The 27,705-nt window shown below is 43.7% G+C and overlaps 1 protein-coding gene and 1 long non-coding RNA gene across 8 annotated transcripts in view; one reads left to right on the forward strand and one right to left on the reverse strand.

The window, feature by feature from the left end:
- Window positions 1–329: 329 nt before the first annotated feature.
- The window catches only part of shisa6a (shisa family member 6a), an 80,711-nt gene continuing 53,335 nt past the window's right edge, over window positions 330–27,705 (reverse strand). Inside the window, exons 5-9 of one of the 7 annotated variants that reach the window (XM_008402809.2) lie at window positions 16,836–16,898; window positions 16,336–16,356; window positions 13,231–13,383; window positions 5,948–6,558; window positions 330–5,844 (exon numbers count right to left, since the gene is read on the reverse strand). In XM_008402809.2, the coding sequence (XP_008401031.1) occupies window positions 5,833–5,844; window positions 5,948–6,558; window positions 13,231–13,383; window positions 16,336–16,356; window positions 16,836–16,898 (860 nt within the window). In that variant the 3' untranslated portion in view covers window positions 330–5,832. Of the gene's footprint in view, window positions 6,559–13,230; window positions 13,384–16,335; window positions 16,357–16,835; window positions 16,899–27,705 lie in introns of all 7 variants that reach the window. The other 6 variants (XM_008402811.2, XM_008402808.2, XM_008402810.2 and 3 more) reach the window with 6 other exon arrangements.
- On the forward strand, window positions 12,039–14,801 carry LOC145552651 (uncharacterized). Its single transcript, XR_014088789.1, has 2 exons — window positions 12,039–13,480; window positions 13,582–14,801. It is a non-coding gene; the product is annotated as an uncharacterized LOC145552651 (long non-coding RNA).

Here is a 27,705-nt window from a genome sequence, read left to right on the forward strand (position 1 = left end):
ATAACCACGAACAGATCGCTGTGTGACGGAACAAAAGAACCAAACTGGGAATGAAATGATCATTTCTCTCTAATCCAGGAGTTTAAAGGCCAGTGTTGCTCTTCATTAAATAAAAGGTAACATATTCTGGAAGTAAACATGTTTCCCTCCACGTGGCTCCAGATTTAAGTTAGAAATATTATATTTGTAATTCGTCTTTCATGTAGCAAATAATTCTGATGATTCAAACTCACCAAAAACAAGAAAAGTCAGATTTAATGCAGAGCAGAAAATAAAAATGTTTTTTTGTGTAAATATAGCGATAAATGAAACACACACGAGTCGATAAGTGTGAATAACACTCATGATGATCTTTAATTATCTGTAAAACAAAAATCCACAAGAACAGTCATATGTTGTAGTTTTGAAGTTAGTTGTGCAATAACATTTATTCTGTTTCCATTCACACCAAAATGTATAATTTTTTGTTAAAAAATGACAAAGAAACACAGAAAAGTCTTTATGTCACTTTAAAGGACAGAAAAGCTTCCATGGCTGCGAATGAATCTCATAATCTTTAATAATAATTAGTGGCTGCAGGATTATTCAGCACGAAAACAAAGTATTGCACAAAGAGAAAAGGCTTTGGAGATGACATCATTATTAAAGAAGGAGACGTTTCTGAGGTGAGTGGATGCAGATATTTGCTAACAGCAGAGCAGCTAACACCGTCTGCCAGCCGCACAGATCAGACGTTCCTCATTTTTTGCAAGCAGACCGAAGAAAGAAGAAAAAAAAAGATGTGTAGAAAGACTGACTTCAGAGAAAACAACATATAACTGACATCATTGATTACAAACCTGTCATAAAAAGTAACGTGGCACATCAAGTTTAAACTGAAGGTACATTTGGCCAACAATCCAAACCCCTAAAAACTGTAATCCCTTCAATGGTTTGTTCATAAAAACAGATCTATAAATTATGAGCAACCCTCTAAATAATATATGATGATGGATTGCTCTTCTGCCACTAAAATTACAAAGCTCAAATCACAAATAACATCGTGTTCAAGTATATACAGACACAGAGAAGAAAAAACCTGCAGTATTTTGATTTACTTTCAGCAGTAAAACCAAACCGATGTGGGATTTCAAGGTTGTATCACTTAAATTAGTGGATATGTCAGGATTAAAGCTGCAGACTTTTGGGTTTTATTGGGACTGAATAAATTTGTCCAATCAGGATTAATTACCGTCACTAAAACCAGACTGAGCAGTTTGAGTTCAGTGTTACAGTGGAGCTTATCTGACGTGGATTTCAGGGATTCCTCCAGTATCTCCAGTATCTCCTGACGCTCCCAGTGGCTCCAGTATCAGCGCCTGCAGGTTCTGACTCCCTGACAAAACTCGTCTTGCCTTGTTGGCGTTTTCTGTGTGATTATGGCTACAACATCCTCAGCGTCACGTTTTGGGATCATTTTTTGTTGTTTTACACACAAAACAAAACGAAGGAACAAAAGTTTCTAAATCTGACACGATTTAAAAGTGTGATTTCCAAATAACTCGTTATGCAAGTTTTATTGTACACAACTTAAACTGCATTCAAATGTTACAAACCAAACGATCAGCAACAGGAAGCAAACATGCTAACGCTAGCCTAGCATAAAATTATTCAACATGAAAACGAAGCAGCAGAATTTGATTAGAATCTAGTTGTTTGTTGAGTCAGATATATACTTAAAAACAAAATACAGTGTAATACATGTTTTATATTACATGTGTTCAGCTGTTGTCTCACTGAGCTAATCTGCTAATTAAATCTGCAGACAGGATTAAATATCAGCTGCTGCCATCAACATGGATCATCCAGAACATTTATATTAGTCATCAGATGCTTTCATTTACTTTAAAGCTGTAAAATCATTGATTTTATTAATATCTATAAAGAATTGGCTAATGCTAATTAATGCTGGCCAGTTCTGATTAAAGGACCTGAATCGGTACCAGAAACTTTCCTTCAGCATTTTTCGTCAGTTTTCTTTGTTTCTTTCAGAGAAGATAATTTCCTTCCACCTTCACCTTTTTTCCATTTGCTTTCGAAACTACGGCAAATTCTTCTTTTGATGTGGACATTAAGTTCATTATCAGTATGCAGCCATACTTATCCTGTCTGGGTGGCGTCCTGGAAGCAGGCGTCACACGGGTCCAAAAGAGGAAAGAAGGGGAACATCAAGTCATCCGACATCTGAGATGCATCACTTTAAACCTCTGCTGTTCCAAATAGCACATTTGCTTTGGAATCAAGGATTAGAAATTCACGTTTTGCTGCATCAGAGTAAATTAATGTTGTCATAATATAATTAATTTTGTTAAGATCAGGATTAGATGACGACCTGGGAATGAAACGCCATCGCTTATGAAAGTCCCCAATTGGTCAGATAATTAAAAAACAGGCCAAGGTGCCAGTTTCACTTTCAGTTTCAAGCATCTGACATGCTGAGGTGAGTGAGTCTTCAGCAACTCACAGTGAAATTTAAAGTGATGCCATTTCTGTGATGTTTGAGTCCCAGTTCTGTCGGTTTCAGGGTTTCATGGAATATGTGGCGAGTCAAATATGTCCAAAGAACCAGTGGCATCCTGATCCTGGTTTATCTGGAGAAAAGCAGAGATGCAGCCAGGCGCGATTTATCCCAGGCGGTCTCTGGGCCTCCTACACCAAAGGTAAGCAGCAGACAACGGTCAGCTCTCTGGAGGAGAATTTCACCAGCAACTCGTTTGGTTTTGACACCAGAGTCACAGCAGGTCAGGGTCGACGTTGCTCTGGAGATTCTCCACTCGAGCTCGTTTTACCATTCTGACCAACTACAGATTCTGTTCTGCATGATGATGGCGGTAAAATGACGGAGGATAAAACTGTGATGTGCTCATTTCACTTCAGGGTGTCGACTGGTGCAAGGAGGACAGAGTTAGGAAGGGAAACCTGCCCCTGCAGACTCAGTCATGTTATCATGAAGAACTGATGGTGCACATCTCTTCCAGCTGATCACTGGTCTGATCATTTCTAATAGTCATCGTTTGTCCACCAATTTAAAGGTGAGAGATGAAGACATCCGTCATTTTTTATTTTTCCTGGTAATTTCTGCAAGTTCCAAAACACAGTCACTAAATATCATTTATACGTTTCTGTTAATTCAGACCAAACATCCGTAAAAAGTCTTGAAAATGGCGGTAATGAAACTATGTGAACTTTGCTCACCGTGTCTGGAGATTTCAGTGGAAACATCAACTGCCAACATTTCTCACAACAAATTCCTTCACTTCCCACAAGTCCAGTGGGTCCAGTGAGCCTGATGCTCTAGTTGGGAACCTGATCCAGTTTCTTCTCCAACAAGGAAGGCAACCGACACAATGCAGCACAAAGCGGCAGACTGGCTGACCATGCGACTGGCTGACCAAGCGACTGGCTGACCATGCGACTGGCTGACCATGCGACTGGCTGACCACGTGACTGGCTGACCATGCGACTGGCTGACCATGCGACTGGCTGACCACGTGACTGGCTGACCATGCGACTGGCTGACCACGTGACTGGCTGACCACCGACTGGCTGACCATGCGACTGGCTGACCACGTGACTGGCTGACCATGCGACTGGCTGACCACCGACTGGCTGACCATGCGACTGGCTGACCACCGACTGGCTGACCACCGACTGGCTGACCAAGCGACTGGCTGACCACCGACTGGCTGACCATGCGACTGGCTGACCACCAACTGGCTGACCACCGACTGGCTGACCATGCGACTGGCTGACCAAGGGACTGGCTGACCAAGGGACTGGCTGACCATGCGACTGGCTGACCACCGAATGGCTGACCATGCAACTGGCTGACCATGCGACTGGCTGACCATGCGACTGGCTGACCACCGACTGGCTGACCAAGCGACTGGCTGATCACCGACTGGCTGACCATGCAACTGGCTGACCATGCGACTGGCTGACCATGCGACTGGCTGACCACCGACTGGCTGACCATGCAACTGGCTGACCATGCGACTGGCTGACCATGCGACTGGCTGACCATGCGACTGGTTGCACCTTCATCTCTTAGCCTGCAGCAGTTCAATGTGAAAACAGTTTGTCAGTTTATTGTATGGACACACGGTTCTAGAAATGTACCTTTGAACGGACGTGTCTGAGGATGTTGGTCTCATTGTGGACAGGAGGATGTCTGGGTCTTGTTTTTGCCTTGGCAGCTGATGGGTTCTGTTGGGACCTTAAAGATCCACTGGTGGGTTTCTGACCATAAAACAACAGCCTGAGTCAGCTCCTCTGAATGCTCTGACCATGAGTTCATCTGATGAGTGGAGGAGTCCGGACCTCAGCTCAGCCGCTCAGCCCAGCACTTCAAGGTTCTTTAACAAAACCTTGAACCAAGCAGCTGGAAAGGCTTCCTCCATGGGCGGCTGACCGACCTCTGATAGAACTGCTCCACATTGAACGGAGTCGGCTGAGGTGAATCTAATCGGGGATTCCCAGGAGGCCGACCCAGAACCAGAACCTGCTGGAGTAGTTAAATGTCCCTTCTGGCCGGGAACGGCTGGGGATGTCGCAGAATTAGACTGAGCTGCTGCGTTTCCCGTAGAGCTTTTCATCCTGACCTCAGACGAGCAAAGCACCACAGATGGATGGATGATATTTTACAGCTTATAAATTGTGAATTATATTTTGCTAAGGTTTGGTATTTTTGTGGGAAACTAGAAAAACACATTTTGACCCAAAACGGTGATATGAACCAAACCAAGGGACCTTTTAACCTCTGGCTTCATATTCTGTGTAGTTGGACAAATTAGAAAAACAGCAATAAAAATCACTCAAACTGAACTGATGACAGTGAACAGCAAACTCCCCCCGCCTGCTGGTTCAACCATAATGATACTCCACAAAGAAACGGAGACCCGACAAAGCAAACGGGTTCATTTAAGAGCTTATGGCGTTCTATACAATAAGGCATTGCTTTAATGAGAAACACTGGACAAACATTTCACAGTTTAATCAGCGTTTGATTGGCACGCGACACCTGGTCAGTCAAGCATGACAGCGTCTTCAGACTGATTGTTTTCGACTCTCGACGATCCGCAACGCTGAGGCCTGATCTGCAGAGATGGAAGCAACCGGCCAAAAGTGACAGCAGAAATCCAAACAGCCGTTTCCTTCAGAGCCACAAGCTAGAAAACAAACAGAAACACTCCCAACGCACATATTAGATCCACATAATTTGCAGACATCAGTGGAAATAATACTAATCTGGGAACTTTTCCTTATCTAAAACAGAATTAATAAATGGAAACACCTAATAAACTCCACTTGGGACAGTAGTCCAGAGGGCCTTTATGCAGCTAAGAGCCTATTTACAATCACCTGTAGTTTGCAACACAAATAGCCTGTTTCACTTATAGTCTAAGCTGATATGTTCCGGCCGTTTGTCAAAGAAGAAGAGAAAACCTAATCCAAAAAAATGGGAATTCATTAATTGTGCTTTTTAACCCTCTGATCCCCTTCACTGCTGAAACGGGACAATTTCAAGAGGCACCAACTGAAGTGCGTACATCAGATAATGAGCATCTCTAAAGCTATAACAAAGACTGGAAGTACAAACAGTAAAGAGTTTATTTTCATGTCTATAAAGGTGGTACAATTCCCTTCGAGTCCTACGTTCGGTTTAAAAAATATTTTCTTCACTGTGTCCTGCGTCCGACAGGAAGGATCTTTGAGTCAACGCGCAAAGCCCTTATGATGCTCTCACAGAACAAAAGTCTTTGCCAGGATTTTCCTAGTCGTCCAAATTCTGGATCACACACAAAGCTAAAAAAACAACAAGAAGAGTTTTAATGACGGATGCTGAAAACGTCCGGTCACATTTCTGATGCATTTCAAGAATCGTCCGACACGGTCTTTAGACAGTTACCTCGTTCTTACTGGCAGTGCGGTACGTGTGGTGGTGGCCGGGAATGTACTGTAGGTGGTCCACCGTGTGTGTCCGTCGGGACGCGAACGCCTGCCTCTTGGACGTGGACGCGCCAGCAGCGTGATGGTTGACCATCAGCGTGTTGTACGAGTCATTGGAGGCACTGGGTTGGGAGTGCATCTTGGTCATCTTGTGGCGGTCCATGACCGGCGTGGTGGGCATTAGCATGTCGGCGTGAGACATCGCCCGCGCCATGGCCTTCTCCCGGAACTTGTCACGCCTCATCGCCGGGGACAGCAGAGGATCCTGGGAGTGGAGGCGGTCCGCCGAGAGCAGCTGCTCGTTTGAGAGGTTGCGGCTACTTCCGTATGCGGCGGCTGCCATGGCGCCGTACGACGACAAGCCATAGTCTCCGCGCCGCGGCGTCCTGGGGGGGGACAGGACGTGGTCCTGGGACATGGCCCTCTGCACCCGCCGGGGGCGCTGGCGCTGCTGGTGCTGCTGGTGCTGGTGGGGCTCAGCATTCAGCTTCACCATGTGGGTCGGTCCCCGACCAGCGAAGTCAGGATGAAGATGCTTCCTGGGGTAGTAGTCATCCATGTCTTTATCGCCTGTGTGGACGGATAAGGAGGTCAGAGAGAGAGAGAGCTGCTCAGACCCATGGGTCAACGTGATTTTATTGTCTTAGTGGGAGAAAAGGACTAAAATTACTAAACGACTAAAAGGACTAAAACAACTAAAAGGACTAAAAGAATTAAACGACTAAAAGGACTAAAACGACTAAAAGAATTAAACGACTAAAAGGACTAAAACGACTAAAAGAACTAAAACAACTAAAAGAACTAAAAGGACTAAAATTAGTAAAAGGACTAAAACGACTATAAGGAGGAAAATGATTGTTTTCTACTTTGTTTCTTGTTTTTAATTGAGCGTTTTTTGTTTTCTTGCAGACGGCTGACACGGGTCAGCTGCTCTGCTCCTCCTGTGCATCGTAACGAGGTGACCCCGCTCTGACCTTTGACCTCCGGTTCACACGGGGCATTTTTGCTGAAAATACCAACCGAACCCAACCAGAGGTAAAAATGGTACCAGAGACGGTTCAGGCACTTTCACTCCCACTGGGGACAGTGTGAATGTTTGGCACTGAGACCAGCAGTAAAACCTGCCAGGTTTAATTCTACCAATACGCTTCCGACTATAATTATCACCATTTGGATTGAAATCAACAGACAATCTGTAGGAGAAGCTAAAGATTAGGGTGATGGTACGGAGGGCAACGAATAAAACACCACTGGGAACAAGCAGCATTATGTAATAATGTAATAAAATCAGGCTTTAAAATGTAATAACACATCATTAAAACTGCAGTTTGTAACAATCGACCCAAAATAAAAACCTTTGACTCATTTTGAAGACATGCAGGTTATCAGAGAATAATCTGAAAACTGACGTTTGTTCAGTTTACATGAATATGATCAGAAACATGATTAGAATAAACAGTTTGTGATCATTAGATAATGCACCACATTATTACATCATTTCTAAAAACTGAGCTGCGTTTGCATTTTCTAATAATCTGTGAAAATGTAATAAAATCCCTGAACATGTAGAACTTTATTACATGATGTGGTTTTAATGAAGTTTTATCGCATTTTGAAGCCGGATTTTATTACCTTATTACATGTTGTTATTACATGTTGCAGTGTTATTACATGTTGTTATTACATGTTGCAGTGTTATTACATGTTATTACATGTTGCAGTGTTATTACATGTTGTTATTACATGTTGCAGTGTTATTACATGTTATTACATGTTGCAGTGTTATTACATGTTGCAGTGTTATTACATGTTATTACATGTTGCAGTGTTATTACATGTTATTACATGTTGTTATTACATGTTGCAGTGTTATTACATGTTGTTATTACATGTTGCAGTGTTATTACATGTTGTTATTACATGTTGCAGTGTTATTACATAACTTCTTTTCCACATCCATGTTTTAATTGAAAGGTAAATAAAAACTGAGGCCTGGTGTTTTATCTCCTGACAGAAACAAACTGAATGAAATCATTTCAGCCCTGGATCTGAACCTTTGGGTTCTTGATGGCCTGGTTCTGACGGGTCGGCGCCGGAGCTGCTGCAGGAAGGAACCGGAGCCAACATGTGGAGGTTTTCTGCAGCAGCTGCATTACACTCTGTTTATGAGGCCGTGGAGTTATGATGCAAAGCCTAATTATAACATGTGAGTTAAATGCAGTCAGTTCACCAAACAGGCTGAGATAATTAAAGGGCATTTCTGCTCATTTCTCATCTGAAGGTGATGAAACAGCAGCTCTTTGCTGTTATTAGCCTCCTGAACCTTCGTTTCCACAAACGCATCATTAAACTTTGCTGAATTACATCCTGTACAAACACAGTATTTATCCATCAGCAGGCTGCATGTGATGCAGACGCCTCTGAATCTGGTGGGAGACTCTTGATAAAGCGATGCGTAGCAGATCTGGAATAAATGTCTGTGAGCGTGTGTGTGTGTGTGTGCTCTGTGTGTGTGTGCTCTGTGTGTGTGTGTGCTCTGTGTGTGTGTGCTCTGTGTGTGTGTGTGTGCTCTGTGTGTGTGTGTGCTCTGTGTGTGTGTGTGTGCTCTGTGTGTGTGTGTGTGTGTGCTCTGTGTGTGTGTGTGCTCTGTGTGTGTGTGCTCTGTGTGTGTGTGTGTGTGTGTGCTCTGTGTGTGTGTGTGCTCTGTGTGTGTGTGCTCTGTGTGTGTGTGTGTGCTCTGTGTGTGTGTGCTCTGTGTGTGTGTGCTCTGTGTGTGTGTGTGCTCTGTGTGTGTGTGTGCTCTGTGTGTGTGTGCTCTGTGTGTGTGTGTGCTCTGTGTGTGTGTGCTCTGTGTGTGTGCTCTGTGTGTGTGTGCTCTGTGTGTGTGTGTGTGCTCTGTGTGTGTGTGTGTGCTCTGTGTGTGTGTGCTCTGTGTGTGTGTGCGCTGTGTGTGTGTGTGTGTGTGCTCTGTGTGTGTGCTCTGTGTGTGTGTGTGTGCTCTGTGTGTGTGTGCTCTGTGTGTGTGTGTGTGCTCTGTGTGTGTGCTGTGTGTGTGTGCTCTGTGTGTGTGTGTGCTCTGTGTGTGTGTGTGCTCTGTGTGTGTGTGTGCTCTGTGTGTGTGTGTGCTGTGTGTGTGTGTGTTGTGTGTGTGTGTGCTCTGTGTGTGTGTGTGCTCTGTGTGTGTGTGTTTTAACCCTCTCACGGTGATGACGGCGACATCGTTCTCCGTTTCAGCAAACGACCAAAAGTTTCTCCACTGCTCTCTCATTTTAAATCTACTAATTAAAACATTACAAACAGACTGCACTAATTTAATTTAGCTCATTATTACCGTCTTTTGAAACTGTTTTATTAAATAAGAGCCAAATTAAATGTGGGCATGTTTCCTCCCTGTGATCCCATCTGACCTGAAAATGAGAATCTTTCCTCCAAGCTTCATGATTTATGCACAATTCTGCAAGTATTTTTATATTTACTCGACAAAATCACAAGCAAATATGACTCAGTTTGATTCATATATATATATTTTTAAATCCTAATTCAGGTTTTATTATTTGGATCGATACATTTTAATCTGTGTAATCTCCTTAATCTCCTGTCAGATTATGGTTCGAATGTTTATGAATATATTAATGAAGTTTAAATCAACACTGCACTCAACTTCAGAAAACAAATTCAACTAAAGCCATAAATGTTTATAAGTACAGCCGTGTGAATTCAGACGCTTCTTTCCCAGAGACATCCAGGCAGCTAGAGGTCAAAGGTCACTGCATGTGCAGCTTCACGTCAGGCTCCTCCGTATGAAAAATGTCCCAAAGTGAAGAACCTGCTAAAAGTTGAAATATAATTTAAAAAGAGCAAAAATCATCCAGGAATATGTGATCAAATAAAAGTATTGATTAATGTGGTTCTGGTTTTTCACGCAGCTTTTCTATCTCCGCTGCTCTATGATAATAAATAGAGACAAAGTTGGATTAGTTGTGCTTTTGTTGGTCCGATAAGAAATGAAAGTGTGTACTTTTCTTTTGTAGATTTATGTTTGAAACCAGATAAACGCTGGAAGGAGGTTTTTCATTCATGCATCCTAATGAACGACCAATGAATCTCTAAGTGGCTTTCTGTCGTCGTGACTCCTGACCTTGAGTGGCGGCTCTTTAAAGTCTTGAAGATGCTTTTAAAAGAACAGCAGCAGCAGCAGCAGCAGCTCCGAGCCGCTAATGTTCCTGCTGAGGAACCACGTTGAATGTTAAACGCCTCTCTGCAACGAAGAGCGTTTTATAAAAGACTTACAGTCAACAAATCTGCTAAATGTGATAACAGCTAAAGCCAAACGTGTTTCTGCAGCTCGCATAAGTTGACTGATAAACCAGGAGCATTATGGGAAACAGCAGCGCCTCTTATCTGCTCCCAGTCTGATAAATTATGTGCATCTGAAAGCAGTTTCAGATAAAAGCAGGAACAAAATGTGGCTCCATTAAAGCAGCGTCGTGTCAAGGAGAGCGGAGAGGCGAACAGAACCAATCAGAACCTGAAGCTGCTTATCCAGGCGTCCTGCTGCAGCAGGCGATACCGAATACTTATCGTTACTACGGCAACCGGATCGCCGATACGATACTTCGGCTTGATACATCATCAAACCTTCTGGAGTTTTAAGTTTTTCCTTTGAGTTATTTTCTTCAAACCTTCAACAGAATTTGATCAAAGTTGATGCAAAACGTGTCGCCAACATATTAATATGACTTTTTGTGTATTTTTCCTAAATAAAGTGCAAAAAAATTTACCACATGAGAGCAAATCAAAACTAAATGTTTTTTTAAGGGATAGTTGAGAAACAGCAATAAAAATAATAAAAAAGTGAAGATTGAATCAGAAGCTGAAACCAAACATCAATTTCAGCTAAAAGTAAATAAAAATAATCTGATTTCACATTTTTATCCCCTAAAGCGTTTTTTTCACTAAATCTGTTGACATTTCATTTGAACATTTTTTCTGTTTTCGTATAAAACAACCTGAACGCTCATCATCATTTGATGTTTCTGTTAAACTTCTCAGAAATATTCATGTTTTCCATAAGCAGGGCTGTAAATTTTCCAACTTTCCAACCTGCATTTTCCTTTGGACATTTTATTCATGCTCTACAAATTGGAGAATATTTTCCCACAGAAACATCCGTGACGTCGGGCTCCACAGCGACTCCTTCTGTTTGCATGTCTTACAGGTTTCAGGTTATTTTTTAAATATTAGCGCAGCTGACAGCTTTGCTACCGACAAACAGCTTCTCTCGAAAGGGAAGCTCCTTACTTTTAGATTAGAAATCATTCAGTGTTCATTATTTTACCGTTTGTTCAGATTCATTTCTCCTGAAACCCAAACAGTCTGAGTGACCGGGTTCTGCTACAGAATAACATTCAGCATAACGTCCGTCCTGTCCAGCCACATCATTTAACATCGTTTAGGATGTTAAACGATGTCCTGGTTAACGCCTCATCAGGCTAATTGTTAGCAGTAACTTGCATTAAATCAACAGAAGAAAGACATGCAGCAGGCAGCCCACAGCATTATACCGCTGCTAATCTCACTCAGGATAATGAACTGTGGAACTGCTCTGACATTACGGCGCCATCACGGCGGCATATTAACCATATTCTACTGAAAAGGCTCTTAACATGACATTAGCAGACATTAGCAGCATGACTTGGGCTGCAGATGGGATCAGATCACACGGCGGTTCCACGATGAGGCGATGGGAACAAACATGGAGGCTTCAAGCGTTTCAGGATCATTTCTCTACAAAATGTGAAAAGGTGAGCGGACGACCAGACGTGTAAATACAGGAGCGTCTCATTAAATCAGAATATCACCCAGAAGTTCATCTGCTTCAGTCAAACTGCAGTGAGGAAGATTTTTACCCACGATTCATTTCAGTCGTTTGTCTCAGAATGAACGATTCCGGCTTACAGCCGCTGTAAAAACCACCAGACAAGGTGATGAAATATGAACAGAGTCCATGAGCCAGACAGGAAGTGACCTCACTGAGGCTCCTGGGTCCTTAAATTCATGCATCTAAATTTAAAAGTTAAATAAAAACTGTAAACACGTCTTACATTTTGTAGTGGGAGAACTATTAAATCTTCTATATTTCACTTCTGAGTCTCACGTCATTCTGAGCCTGGAGGAGGTTGAGGCTACCGCTAACTACCGCTAACTCACTGCTAACTACCGCTAACTCACTGCTAACTACCGCTAACTCACTGCTAACCCAGCCCTGCTAGCTGTTCTGCGTGACGTTTGGCTCGTTTCTGTTGCCAATCCATATGATTGTGTGCAAAACGTCGCTAATATATGAAATCTGCCACCGTTTTTCTACATTTCTATCATAATACAGGTTTTAATTTGCAAAGTCAAATTTCTCATATGTCATGTTTGATTTATACAGAAACTGAAGGCACCATGGTTACTGGATTGTGTTATGAAATGGCAAACAAAATATACAAATACTTCCTCTCTAAGTTTGCAACATTCTTTCAATGTATTGTATCAATACGACTTATTTTGCTTCCTGGAACAGGTTAGGATGGTCTGTGGCCTATTCAAAACCTGTTCATTACAGTTTTTACACAAAATGATTCTTAGGTAATGAGATTTTTTTTGTTGCTCAGTTCTGCCTATTTCCAGCTGTTTTATGGTCTCTGTCACTTTAAATCCAAATGAGCTGCTGCTGGCCACGCCCCCAACTCAAGGTTTACACTCAGGTGAAAATGGCTGCAAACAAATGCACAATTATACAACTGTGCATCTTTGAAAAGCAGAAGCGGAGCCTCCTGCACAACCAACAAGAATGCAGCGAGTGGTTTCTGGATGGTGAGTCAAGAATCTAACAGCAGCCATTGTACAGAACATGCAGCGGTAAGACCAGCTGACCAAACATGCTGGAGCTCAGTTTGGGTTGCTAGGTAACGGGCTGGGTTCGTTTTCCAGACACCAAAACCATAATTTCATTGAAAATAAATCCCTTGTTGGGTTTTTTAAAAGCTGTTTTTAGAAGCAGTTCAGATAAAAAAGTGAATCTTGCACATTAGATCCCCTCTAAAGATATTCTGACTCGCAGAGATGCCCCTGTACTGGTCACCAGGCGTCATCAGGAGCATGCAGGGAACCCGTTTCTGGGCGGGGCGTGAGGGTGACGTCGTTCCGGGTCGCTCGTTTCCGACGGCGACGGAGGACAAATGGAGGAGCACCTACTTAGTCTGTGAGGAGAGTATTTACTTAAGTCGGGCTTGAGCGGCAGCTCGTAGGACGGCTGCAGGTGGCTCAGGTTCTGGAAGGACCTGGACAGCGAAACGTCGTAGGGCTCGGTGGCCGAGGTCAGGATGTTGTTGATCCGCTGCGGCCGGTCTGCAGGGAACAAGGGAACAAGTTGCACGGCGGTCAGTGACAGAGGACGAGTCAGAGCGCTCAGTGAAGGAGAAATGTCCAAACTGGAGATCTTCAGGTGAGGCTCTGCCGTTTATTCCTTTTGTTTTGTTCAAACTGAAACATAAACTGACGGCTGCATGTGTTACATGGAACATCTGGACGGTTTTTTACTCGTAGCAGCCAAACGGTCCAGACATTTTCCACCTGCTGCGTCTTGTCTCGTCGCCACTAACGATGTGGAGCGACCCAGAGCGGAAACTGGACTCTACGCAGTCAGAGAGGCTGTTGGTGTCGCAGAATATCGGTTCTGATTTCCTGTGACGGAGTGAACAACAGCCAGGAGGCTTTCTGACAAAACTCCGCCAGGAACACAGGAAGAAACCAGGAATTACACCGCACCATCCCAACATTTACACCGAAACGCTTCCACGTCGGCGTTAGCTCCAGTTTTATAAAGGTTTGTACGGAGTTTAGATTTCTTAAGGGAAATAAAGAGGTCACCACAATAAATCAAACCTAAGCTTTTTTTATACCTTTGATGTGACAGTTTATAAATCAAATAAAAAATAACCCGTTTGGACAAGTTTTCAAACCCTGAAACTAAAACAGTTTCTGGTTTCAACGTTCATTCTTCAGTTCACACACTTCAGCTTAAGGCTCAGAAGGTTTCAGATTATTTCTCACCTGAAAGTCGATTATTTTCCAGTTGAATTGTGCAGGATAAATACCAGTTAAAGTTTACTTACACAGAATAAAAGAAACATTTTCCGACTGTCTGAAGTTGAAACTTTTCTCGTTTCAGGTCAGTTAGAATCAGCAAAATAATTTTTATTTGCTAAAAACCAGAAAACTGAGCAAAAAATAAATATTTTTTAAGACTTTTTGTGACTTTCTTTGAATTCAGAGGAGAAATGAAAACAGACTTTTGGTCTGGTTTAACTTCACACAGTCAGAAAGAAAGTTTTTTATTTGGTGCATGTAAACTTCTGGTTTCAACTCTATAAAGTGAAAATTATCATGATCTCAGTTCTTGATGTTTTGATGATTGAGAAGAAAATATTAACATTTTTATTCTTAACAATAACGAGATGTTTTCTGACACCAATGTGGCTCCATACTTTGATGACTTTGTTTAACAAAGTCAATCATAAATTTCACATCTTTGGTTTGTGTGTCTGCAGCAGTGAGACAGGATGCGTGAAAAATGAAACAGATCAAAGGATTCGTAGTAATAATCTAGATATAAAAATGTGACGATGCGTTTAAAACAAACATTTTAGTGTTTCTCTTTGAAGTTCCCGTTATTATCTGGGATCATAACCGGGTCTCCGTTTCACGGTGAAGCTCTGGATCCTCCGTGTTGCATTCAGTTCATCTCAGATTCACAACCTTATTTTTTATCTGATTTATGGAGAGAATAAACAAACAGAAACAAAAGTGAAATGTTCTAAAACCTGTGGATGGTTTTAAATATTCAACTTTTTTTTAGATCTTTAATGTGACAAATTAACTGGAAAACAATTAACTGTTGGGGAGACAACAGACATCTAAACGCTTTTTATTAAACTCTTCTGGAGTTTGTGGTTATGATCTATTAAAAATAATCTGATGAATCTGAAATGAAGCCAAGCTGGTTGGATTTTCCTGATATTTGAATCATTTATAAAATATCTACAGAATCAGGCCAGTGTGCAAATGTACCAGTCAGGAGAAAATACAAAACATATCACAGTATTTCATGTTCAAGTATCAATAACTGCAGATTTAAGGGAGAAAAACCAACAAAAACAAACAAACTGGAAGTTTGAGGGACAACAAGGAAACTGATCCAAAAACAACACTGCACAACACCAAGAAACAAACCCACAATGAAACACGGCGGTGGCAGCATCATGCCCTGGACTTCTTCAGATGGACGTGGGTTTTAAACACGAGTCGATTTTTGGCCCAAAACCTTCAAAAGAGCTGAAGATCTGGAAAGTTTCATCCAAACAGAGACGAGAACAAAGAGTTGAGAGGAAAGAATCTGCTGGACGACCTGAACTGAATGCAAACATCCTCACAAAACACCGAGAGCAAAGATTAAAATGTAAAAGATGCTTCAGTAACGTCTCAGTCTGGAGTCTTTGTGAAATCCACCCATCAGATCTGTTTGCTTCTCTGTTGAATTGTGCAGAAAAACTTCAATAAAAATATTCCTAAAACGATTTATCTTGGTTTTGTTTTCTTCAACAGAACGTTCTGAGTGAAGATGTTTGATAAGCAGCTGATAAGGTGATAAATCTGTTCGGGCTTAATGGGGATTTACAGCCAGCAGCCAATGAGATGCCTGGAATGCGACCAGATTTGCATTTCAGTGTTTGAGTTTCGTTCCGTCTGCTGAAGCATCAGATCCTCTCGGCTCTCTGACGTTGTTGAACGTTGGTGTTCTGATGAACTGATCCTCTCTGCAGCTTCGATTCGTCTAAAGCTGCATTAAAGCAACAGTTCAGCCTTGAGCGCTTCAGTTCAGGAAACCATTTCATGACACCATTAAAGCTCCCGCACTGCGCGGCGCTGCTGCAGCTCCAGAATGTGGGACGAGCAGTCACGGGTCGGGAGGCGCGCTGGGTGGGAAGGACAGGGACCCGATTAAAAATAGGCCTGGGGCGGCTGCTGCGGCACGGCCGGCAGAGAGCGGGCGGGCGGGCGGGCGGGCGCAGGGACACGGGGAAAATAAAGAACAGATTCAGAGATTGGGCTAAAGGTCATGAACTGAAATGCAGCAGCTTGACATTTAGTGACTGCAAAGAAACACAAGCACTGAAAAAACTGAAATGAGAACAAAATGATCCCGGTGGGAAAGAAACCAGCTTGAATCTCTGCTGCTCATGACACACGTTGAACAAAAAGTGATCAAAACGTACACATAAAACTATGTGTATCACTTACCGTATCCCATTGGTCTGTGGGCTGACGGGTCCAAGTGAGAAAGAGAGGATGTTATCAACAGACGCTTCGGAAAACGGCAAGACTGCAGCTAAGGGTTAACAAAAGGTCCAGAATGTGAACCATGATGGAGCTAACAGGCTTCAGTAGAACTGTTTGAAGAGTCTCATTTGGTTCTGGAAGTACTTTCAGGCCCATTTCCCAGAGAAAAGCATCCAGACGACACACAGGAGCCCAAACCTCAAAACTCTGCAGACGACCAGATTCACTCATTAATCAATGAATTAGTTTGTTTCTTTTCATCGTCACTGAGCTGCAGGACTGGTCAGCAAAGGTCCACATTAAATCACTTATAGAGATAAACTGGGAGCAGTGGTGGAGTTTTAAACAACACGATCAACTGCACAGGCCAGCCGTTGTCTCCATTTACTTCTGTGAAGCCGAAAGGATTCTTTGGTTTCGACCGTCCAGTAAATCAGGTCTCTGCAGCCATGTTTACTCACCCAGCTTGGGAGTGAGCGCCGTCAGGTCCAGGTGGCTGTGCTGGTACTCATGGTGGTGGTTTCCTGTCAGGAGACAAGAGGAGGCAAATAAAACTCAAGTCAGAACCTGTTTGTCAGTTATAAAAACTCACTCAGGGCAGCAAAGTGATTCTTCTTTTAATTCTAATTTATTTACAGAATTACTTCCCTGTTTTAGTTAAAACGTAGATTCTGAGCAAATCGCTAAGTAATGAGTAGCAGAGAAACCAGAGAAACCAGAGAAACCAGACTGTTGGTGATTCCATGGAGGAAAACAAACATCAGATCAGATCAAACCTTCTTGGATGCACCATAACTCAGATATCTTGGTTATTATTTCACCCATAATATGAAACTGAAAGTAAAAGGACAACATAATGTTTCTCCTGCTGGTTTGATTCTAAAGCTGATGGTTGGGTTTCTGTACTGAAGGGAAAAACCATTTCAGTTCATCACAGCTGATAAGAAAACTTAAAGATCGCTGCAAATATTTTCCCAAAACCAAAAATAAATCGTCTGCCCTGAAGTCAACAGGAGACGTTGGAAATTTGGTTTAACTGGTTTGGTTCTTGGATGAACTGAGAAACTTTAAGAGAAAACCATTTTGTGAAAAACTTGGACTGTTTTCCCTCCTGATGGTCCAGTCGACCCGGGTCTACTGGAACCAGAACATCTGCTCCACCTCCAGCTGTTCTGAGTCAAACCAACCTGTTCCCCTCCTGGCCTGTGGGGGCGCTGCACCAAGAACCACTGAAGGAAACGACACAAAAACCTCTGAAGACACTGAGAGCAACTTCCTGTTTCACCAGATGGAAACAAGATGGAGGCGTCAGATGTTAGTGGGATTTGGCTAAAGACCAGGAACTGTTTCTCCTGCTAGCGCTAGGCTAACACGTTAGTGTTGCTTGTATTTACCCAGAATGCCCTGTGCTGTAGTTCACTTCCTGCTTTTGGAGTGGTCTCTGGTCCACTTTGCGTTCACATTTGCACTGAAACCGAACCAGAGTTCACTTCAACTGAACTCAGACTGAGGTTTGGAGGACCAGAGGTCAGAGGTCAGTTAGCATCCACACCCCACCAACCGGACCGGACTTTCTAGACAACCGGAGTTGGACTGAAGCGGACTGAACTGGGCTGGTGGGGTGAAACCCGTTCTGGTTGGAGGCCTGACTTCAGCCAGTCTGAGGCCAACAGCATCCAACACAAACCATGTTGTACTTTCCTGTATCTGAGGGAATCGGGTGAAAATCCTCCTCAGAGAATGACTGAAGTAATGATGACGACTCGCCCATCAGCTGGCGCTTCAGCTCGAAGCAGCTTTGCTAACATAAATCAGTTTTTTCCTTCTGTTTAGGGAAGCGATTGATCATCACCTGTTAACAGAAGCAGCTTGGCTGCTGGGATCCGTTGTTGCTCTCAGTCATTTGATTCTGCAGGAGAACAAAACGTCTGAGCCGCTCCGCTTTTTACAGACGGTGCTCAGAGCATGCAGCGGCTGCCGGTTAGCATTCAGCCGCGTTCATTTGTCACCCAGAGAGCAGAAACACAAAGGAAAGTGTTTCTAAATGCCCCGGAGAGCTCCGGCAAGCTCCGGCTCTGCTTTAGTTAAAGATCAGGGTTTGCATGTCGCCGGGCGGATTCTCCTCTGGGTGCATGTGACATTTCTGACAAATGTTGAGTGTTGCTCAGATGCAGATGTAAATATGTTGCTGAAATGTGATTAACCGGTTTTAAGGAGCCACATCGGATAAACAAACAGACCCGGTTTGTTCTCCCTGCAGACGCAGGCCGATCCCTCATTACAAATATTGGATCTTGGAGCTGAACTCTGTTCCTCCTCACAACGGGAAGCTAAATAAACGCAGCTCTTTAAAGTAAACCCAAAGCTCAGGAGCTGGAACGGAGGAATTTGTTTGGGATAATTTCTGCTTTGTGACTTTATGAACGTCTCTTATTGTGACACAATAAGCAAATAAAAATAAAATGTTTGGCCAATAAATACAGAGAAACGCTCTAATCCTCAACAGAAGATTCAGACGTGAAGCGAACACTTTCCTGAGCTCTGATTGGCTCTGTGGACGACGATGATGATGAAGATGAAGAGCACGTACAGTATAAAGTCCTGAGATTACGTATCTCTGACGATCCGCTCCAGGCCTCTGTGCCATCACCCTCATCTTTAGCCAGGCCACAGATTCAGGGCTGCAGCTGAAAACGTCAATTAAAAGATGATTTTAGGCCTAAACTTTAACTGCAGGTGAAAACAAGACGAGTTTATTGGGACGACTTGATTCAGATCCGTCTCTCCATCCCAGCGGCAGTCTGGTCAAATTAACTTGTGGTGAATTTTCAGCTGAACTTCTCCCAGATCCAGTTGTCAGAATGGATCCGACCTGCTGAGTACTGATGCATAATGCAGCAGGCCTGGCTGACAGCAGCCATGTCACAGAGGAAGCGGGTGCATGCTGCGGGCTCCAGCCGGCGGACAGAGGGGTTTCCACGGCAACCCAGATCCATTTTAAACGCCCCACTCCGGGGCAGCTGCCGGCCAGAAGCCAACTGCAGCCAGGGCCATCGCTCTGCTGACAGGCATCCAGTTAGCATCTAGTTAGCATCGCGTTAGCATCTAGTTAGCATCGTGTTAGCATTACGGACACATCACCTCATTCTGCGCTTGTGTCTGACAGAAAGTCTCACTTCGGAGCTTCTTTAGGCCGTGTGGAGTGAGAGATCAGGCTGACCTCTGACCTCACAGCCACATGAAGCCGGTTCCTCAGTGGACCTTCCAGCAGCTGCAGAACATTTCAGGCCCAGAGGACGAAAGTCTGAGACCAGAGAGACAAACCAGAAGCTGCAGCTGGAGACCTGACTAGAACCAGGAGGGTGGAGACACCACCTGGTTCTACACCACCTGGATCTATACCACCCGGTTCTACACCACCTGGTTCTGCACCACCTGGTTCTACACCATCTGGTTCTGCACCATCTGGTTCTACACCACCTGGTTCTGCACCACCTGGTTCTGCACCATCTGGTTCTACACCACCCGGTTCTACACCACCTGGTTCTGCACCATCCGGTTCTGCACCATCTGGTTCTACACCACATAGTTCTATAGTCCTTCACTGAGAGAATAGACTTTAAACCACTGAAAGGTTTAGCACCACATTACATGTAGAAGCAGCTTTCAGCTTCTAGGCACCACAGATCTGCAACAAACTTCCAGAAAACTGAAAAACAGCTGAAACACTGAGTTCCTTTAAATCAAGGCTGACCCCCCCCTGGATCTGGATCACCATCCGTTCCGTCATTTTGCACAGACTCGTTCTGCTTTTTTTTTTCTCTCACAAATTTTAATACCAGATAAATATAAACAAATCCAAACTGTTTAAATGATGCTTTTGTGTGGAAACTAACTTCCCCCCTGCAGCAGCAGCTGCAGCAGCAGCACGTGGATCCTGACTTTCATTTAGACGCATCAGACTGAGATGAACTCCACACTTTTCAGATAATTTTGTAATAAAATTTTAAATTTGTGAATTTTTTCCCCGATTTTTAGCTATGCAGAAATCTGCGTTGGTAAGTTAAAGTTAACGTTGAGAAGTGGTTTAGAAATCCTGCCAACATCAAATAGAATAATGATGTGAATCTTTGCGACAGAAACAGATTACTCAGGAAACCAGAGTTTTAATGGCTCCTGTTGGTCATTTTCTTGGTTTCCCGCCGAGTTTCTGGTTCAGTGAAACAAACCGAAGCCTCTGAATGCCACATCTCTGGGTGATTCAAGAAAATCTCATTTCTCAGTTGCGTTTTCCCTTTTGTGCGCTCAGTAAATCATTCCAGCTCCGTCTGCAAGTAAACAACTTCTGAGTAAGAAAAACTCATCGAACAGTTTCTCTCTGATTTTCTTTTAGCTTTTGACACATTAGTTAATTTTCCACCTCGTAAACTCCAGATGTGGTCGAGACTCCGCCATGTTGGTTTGGGTCCCGCCGAGTCTTACCAGTCAGCCGTTTCCCACGACGGCGGCGCCTCCAGCAGCAGCTCTGTGATTTACTAACAAGGATAAGCACAGATTTATCTGATGTCTTCTTCGATATCTCAGAAGTAACATCACACAAAGCTGCCGTTATCCTTGCCGTGGAACATCGGAGTCCAGCAGAACAGGAAGCAGGAAGCAGGAAACAGGAAGCAGGAAGAGTCCGCAGCGGAGGCGGGAAAAACCTGCTCAGTGGAAACCGGCGGTCACAAGCCGCAAGTTTTAAACCCGATCAAAGATCAAACCAGGCCTGGAGTTTGATACACCAACACGGGGAAGGTTCATTTTAATTAGTGTAAATCTGCAGATGATTAATAATGTTTTATTAGTTTAAGGGTTTTATCAATACAGCCACCATGAGCTTCACATCCCTGATCTACATGGACAAATAAATGCTTGAAAAATAAACCTGTATGCAGAACATCCACACGATTTTTATGTTTTAGCTGAATTACTGAAATAAATTACAGTTTTGATCGTTTTCTAATTTATAGAAAATGGCGGCTCAACGTGGGATTAAAGCCAAACCAAAGTCTGGACTGGAAACTGGACTGGACTTCTGATTTATGCAACAGGAATGGACAAAAATAAACTTTTCATTCTCTTGGCAAACAGTACAAATTTTAGCCATAATTATATAGCATGAGAATATAGTTAATATTTTAATTTAATTGAAAATATTTTACTGTTAAGTGCATTCATGACAATATAAAAGCAGAAACACTAATTTCATTTTCTCCTGTTGAAACTGTAATATCACCTCTTGAACCAATTACTGCTGATGCTCAAACCACGACAATCAGATCTGAGGTGAAAGACGCAGGACAGCGTGTCGATCAGCAGCGATTAAATTCTCACGGCTTCATCTTTTGTTTGGTGTGAAGAAAATGCAGCCGCCTATTCTAAAACGAATTATCCCATAAGTTATTTTCTGTAATTACGTTCCGTGTTTTTCCATAATTACACCGACTCCTCGGCATATAGCAACTGTAGATAAGCAGGTGATGGAGCGATTAAATGGAGGAGAAAAGGCGGCTTTGTCAAGACACCACAAACTGGAAAATTGCAACTGAGATCTTTTAATGACTTTGTAATTATGAGTCAAGCTCTGCTGCTTGGTGGCATTTAACGGAGAGCGAGCAGAATCTAACACTCACATCCAATATCTGCAGGAATTTCACTTTAGATGAAGCTCATCTCATTTCACACAAACCAAGTTTTGGGTTTTTCTGCTGAAATTGATTATGAAGTAAAAATCCATCTTTTTAATCCCATAATGTCCAGATTATCTGGACCAGGAAGCAGGTCGACTTTCAGTTCTTTATGGAGTCAAAAGTAAAATGACTTGAATGAGTCATGCGATATTCACAATAAAAAATAATTATGTATAATGAATAAATACAGGTGTAATTATTTTTCATATGAACGATTTCAGGGTTTTTGTCAGGTCCATCAGCCTAACGTGTTGAAATAAGTGGTGATTGGTGTAAAATGGAATCAATCAGAAGTTTAGATTATTTGACTGCAGCAAACAACCAATAAAACATTAAATATGATTATAAGGTTTAAAATTATGTTAGATTTGACAAAATCATGAATAAAATGAATGAATGAATGTTTAAAATATTCAAATTTATATTTCCTGCCTTTATTTTTCTGTTATAATCATTTATTGATTCGTCTCTTTGTCTCCATCATTTTCTCTACATTCAAATCTTTTCCAGACTCGGACGTTCAGAGTTTCTGTCTCCTTTCTGGACGTCTTCGTCTTTTTCTTCAGCTCCTCGTTTGTCAGTCGAACATTTTCCAGAATCTCAGCCAGAGGCTTTTCCTGCGCTGAGCGACGTGTGATGATAACAACAGATAATTACATGTATTTACATAGAAATGTGATTGATACTTGTCCTACAGAGTTAAACTTCCTTAAGCGGCTGCATGAGTCGCTTCCTCTCATCTCGTTATGATCCATCCATAATATTTGGATCCTCGTTCTGAAGTTACCTAATTAAATGATCGTTTGCAACAAGTAAACAGTTGTGGATGATGATGGTAATTATCAGTGGCTGTAAACCGGGAGGCACCGCGTGCTGAGAGACGCTGCAACCGCATCTAACGGTATTTAATACAAGACTTGTGATGAACTTGTGGTCATGGGGAGTCGGAGCGTTTTCCTCTTTTACCTGCTGACAGTCGGAGTGACTGCAGCGCTCAGAGGCCGCAGGCCTAACTGATGAGGAGCTGTCATCCAAAACATCGACCTCCTCATAAGAATCTCAAATGAACACTTGAGTGATAATGTCAGCACTCGTTAAAATCTCAGCGCTGTGGGACTTTTTGAAATGTCAAGACGAGCCGCAGAGGTTTTAAAACAAGGGAAGCTTTTTAAGTAGATGCATCATCAACACATTTTCATAATGACTGGGAAAAGGTCCTGATTGTGCATTCATGACTCAAACATATAATCAAAGTCCTGTCCGTTCCCCACTCAGCCTCCTGGTGGTGGCAGTTTGCAGCCTCCTGTCATGTCCCTGCAGCTAGGTGGCGCCGCAGGCCAAACTGAGCAGGAAACCACCAGAAGGCCAGGATTTGACTGGACCGCAGCGCCACAAAGAAAGGATTCCCTCCCTTTGAAGGCTCAACACCTTCTCTACTGCAAACTACAGTCATCAGGATTTTACCACGTTATTTATTTAACTCTTCATGAATCTGTTTAAAACAGTAATTTGATATGTAAAGAGCAACTGATTACAAACTAAAATATCAAAAATTCAGTGCAGTTATGCACATTTTAAAGTAAATAAAAGCTATAAACCTTACATAAAAAGTTAAAAAGGGATTTTTTTCACAACATTTAACACACTGGCTCTGCTCTGTGGAAACTTTTGGCTTTTAAATGAAACATTTCTGTTTAGTTTGCAGAATATTCCAGGCAGAAGGAGCAGAACAACGGTCCGGTTTTCCAAACTCGCTCTGAAAACCAGGAACCTGCAGGTGGAAAACGATTAAAAGTATTAAACCTCGCGGTTATTTTGAAGAATACACAAAGAAAAGGTGGAGCCACGTATGTGAGAGACCAGCCCCATCCAACGTGTGTTTTCATAAACTCAAAGTCTGCAGCGACGTTCTTCTGTCCAACCAGATGGAAACATGAAGGAACATTCAGAACGTCAGGATTTTCTCCCAAAGAAAACATTAATCATGCTTTTATCGTCTGCATCATCCTGCAAACTCTCCTGATCTGATCAGATCATATTAGCTGTTATAGGATCTGTCACATAAGGACATGAAGGAATGTAAAGCAGGGAGTTCAGGTCTTTAACTAGGCCGTTTCTCTGTGGTCAGTGGTTGGGTGTCACGGTTCACCTGCAGGACCGACTGCAGAGGAAGCCCTCTGATTGGCCGACCTGAGACAGGTGGGCGTCGACAGAAAAACACCAAGGTCAAAAGAAGGTCAAACTGTGACCGTGAACACGCTGCGGGGACAATGCTACGAGATAAAATGATTTAAAAGAAGACAAAGAGGAGCGCTGAGGACGGAGGGACGGAGGAGGACGGAGGGACGGAGGAGGACGGAGGGACAGTCAGAGGCTCTGGAGGCTCAGAGACGAAACACAAATAGGTTTTCTGTCAGAACACATGAAGGAGTCGCACCAAACAAAGAGACGGAGGAAAACGCCTCCTGCTGCTGCATCAGAGAGGAAAGAAAAACCTGGAGAAAGAAACCAAAGATCTGAAGTAAGTTGCTTTTAGAGCTTCGGGGGGCGGAGCTTCGTCTGCCTCCTGAGGTCATGACCTTTGCTCAGCTGCTGTCTGATTGGTTACTGGAGGAAACGCAACCAGAAACATTTTTGTTTCTGAATAAATGGCTTCAGACTTCATGGGTGAAAACGGCCAGAATGAGGCAGCAGAACCCAGTCAGACTCTCCAGGTTCTGATGATCAGAACCGTCATGGCCGACAAGACGACGCGCAGAGAGAGTCACCAGGAACGGCGAGACAGAACCGCTGGTAACGTTTTCAATGAAACCCTCACGTCGCTTTCTGAGCGCCGCTCTTCGTTTTCCATCCGGATATTAATTTTCAAGTTGGAGTTTCTGAATCCAGACCTGATGAAGTTTTTATCTTTATGAAAACTGAAATCAGTTTCTGGTTTGTTTGAAGAGTTAACTCAAAATGTATTTTAGAACAAGCATATTTTATGATGTGAGCACAGGCTAACATCAGGCTGTAAAACACTGAACCTGTCGCAGGGCTGACCGGACATTTGCCTGAATAAAACTCCAAACAGGACATGAATAATAAATCCTCCGGTTTGGTTCACAGAAAACAAACTAAACTGTTTGAGACGAAGCTTCATCTCGACTCCTGCAGGACATTTTCATCTTTTTTCTCTTTCTTTCCTTCAACTGAAAAGATTTCCCTTTTTAATTAGACGCAGGCAGGAGCTGCATGATCTTTTCTCCACTGTGAGACGGAGAAACTCTTTAATCTTACAGACGCCTCCACTGCAGCAGCAGATGAGGGTTTTCTGTGTTTTCTGCAAACACAGGTCACGGTAAACACGCCAACGATCACACAGGCAGCATTTTATAAATTACAAAAACAGAAATTGCGCTTTGAGGACCTGACGGATGAAAAACTAAATTAAAAGTGAGCTGAAGGTGTTGGAGAGAGACGGGGAATCTGTTAAAACACAGATCGCTCTCCTCACACGACGGAGTGATGCTTTAACAAGCCCTCAGAGCGCCGCGCCTCATTCTGCTGCCAGACTCATCCGTCTGCCTCCAAAGGTTATGACTGCTGCAGATGAAATCCTGGTGGGCTTCGCATGACTGGAATTCATTTCATCCAGGTGTCTGTCTCTGCTGCTCCTGACGGCGGAACATAATAACTAAACAAGCACTTTGTAGAGACGGCAGACAGGAGCAAGTGTGTTGGTTTTAAACCAGTGAGTTTATCAGGAGAGTCTGAACCGACTGAGGTCATGACTCCATCTTCAGCTGCTGATGATCCTGCAGAGCAGCAGGGAGACATTTTCATCTTTTTGTGTTTGATGGTTTCCTGTGCAGATCTGTTGCAACAAGCCCGTCCTGCTGATCTGTGATCAGGTTCAGTAAAACAACAATCCACATTTACAGGCTGGAGAAATCCCTCCAAACAGGCTGCATGAGCCAAACATCAACTCCTGTCATGACTTCCTGGAGGCCAGCAACCTGGAAAACTAGCTACCAACTTCTGAGACACACAGGTCTATATCATAAACACGAGATATGATCATATTTTCATCTTGTTTCTTACTAATATGGAAAAATCAGGCAACAATTTCTACATCTTTGATGTTTTTGTGACCTAAAGCAAAAATAATCCATAAACTGCATGAGAAGTGATGTGTGCATCTGAACTCTGTAGAACCGGCTCTAGATTTGCTCATCTAGAAGCTGAAATCTCTGCTGAATGTGTTTTATGTTGGTTGATCAAACTGATTCTGGGAAAAATCAGAGGATATAAAAGCTGCTCCTTAAATGTTTTCCTGATGCCATCCTGCTGCAAACAGCGACAGAAATGTTAGCTTTGATGTATAAAATGTGGAATGTAAACGGAATAAAAAGCATATTTTGGATGATTTGCTGGGCTTCGTATTCAAACGTGGCAGACTGAAGTGTTGCTCCTCCAGATGATTGGCTTCCAGCTTCTCTCATGTTGGCAGCAGAACCACAATCCTGTAACAAAGCCACGACCTCATGTTTCTTCTCACAGTCGAAGGCGCAGATTTCAATTTAATCACAATCAGAAACGTTGATTAGGAGTTTGGGAAAATAATGAGCCTCCATTATTTTCTAGCTGTTACCCCGGAGCCCATTATCCCCCTCCAGCAGATTAAAACAATCCAGCACAAACGTTTCACATTCAGATCTCATTTCCAGCGAGAGTCTGATGAATGAAGCCCGACTGGAGATCGTCGTCTCCCTGGAAGCGGCTGGCGGAGGGGAGCAGAGGTTGCTGCTCGCTGCAGACGAACACCAGAGGGAAGGACGACCTCCAGCCACACGCCGCTAATTAAATGTATCCAGAAGCCATTAAAAACGGCGCAGACGCTGCTGGAGCCGAAGCCTCATTGTGATGCCGTTGGTTTAAATCACCTCGGCTGATGGAAGCGGAGCAGAGCGGGACCGGCAGAACCGAGTGGGAATGGCGGAGCAGACCAGAACCGGTGGAGCAGAGTGGGACCGGCGGAGCAGACCAGAACCGGTGGAGCAGACCAGAACCGGTGGAGCAGACCAGAACCGGCGGAGCAGACCAGAACCGGTGGAGCAGAGTGGGACCGGCGGAGCAGACCAGAACCGGTGGAGCAGAGTGGGACCGGCGGAGCAGACCAGAACCGGTGGAGCAGACCAGAACCGGTGGAGCAGACCAGAACCGGCGGAGCAGACCAGAACCGGTGGAGCAGACCAGAACCGGTGGAGCAGAGTGGGACCGGTGGAGCAGACCAGAACCGGTGGAGCAGACCAGAACCGGTGGAGCAGAGTGGGACCGGCGGAGCAGAGTGGGACCGGCGGAGCAGACCAGAACCGGTGGAGCAGACCAGAACCGGTGGAGCAGACCAGAACCGGCGGAGCAGAGTGGGACCGGTGGAGCAGAGTGGGACCGGTGGAGCAGAGTGGGACCGGCGGAGCAGAGTGGGACCGGCGGAGCAGACCAGAACCGGTGGAGCAGAGTGGGACCGGCGGAGCAGACCAGAACCGGTGGAGCAGAGTGGGACCGGTGGAGCAGACCAGAACCGGTGGAGCAGACCAGAACCGGTGGAGCAGAGTGG

Source organism: Poecilia reticulata, chromosome 8 (genome assembly GCF_904066995.2).
Source record: "Poecilia reticulata chromosome 8, P_reticulata-male-v2, whole genome shotgun sequence".
Taxonomy (NCBI): domain Eukaryota; kingdom Metazoa; phylum Chordata; class Actinopteri; order Cyprinodontiformes; family Poeciliidae; genus Poecilia; species Poecilia reticulata.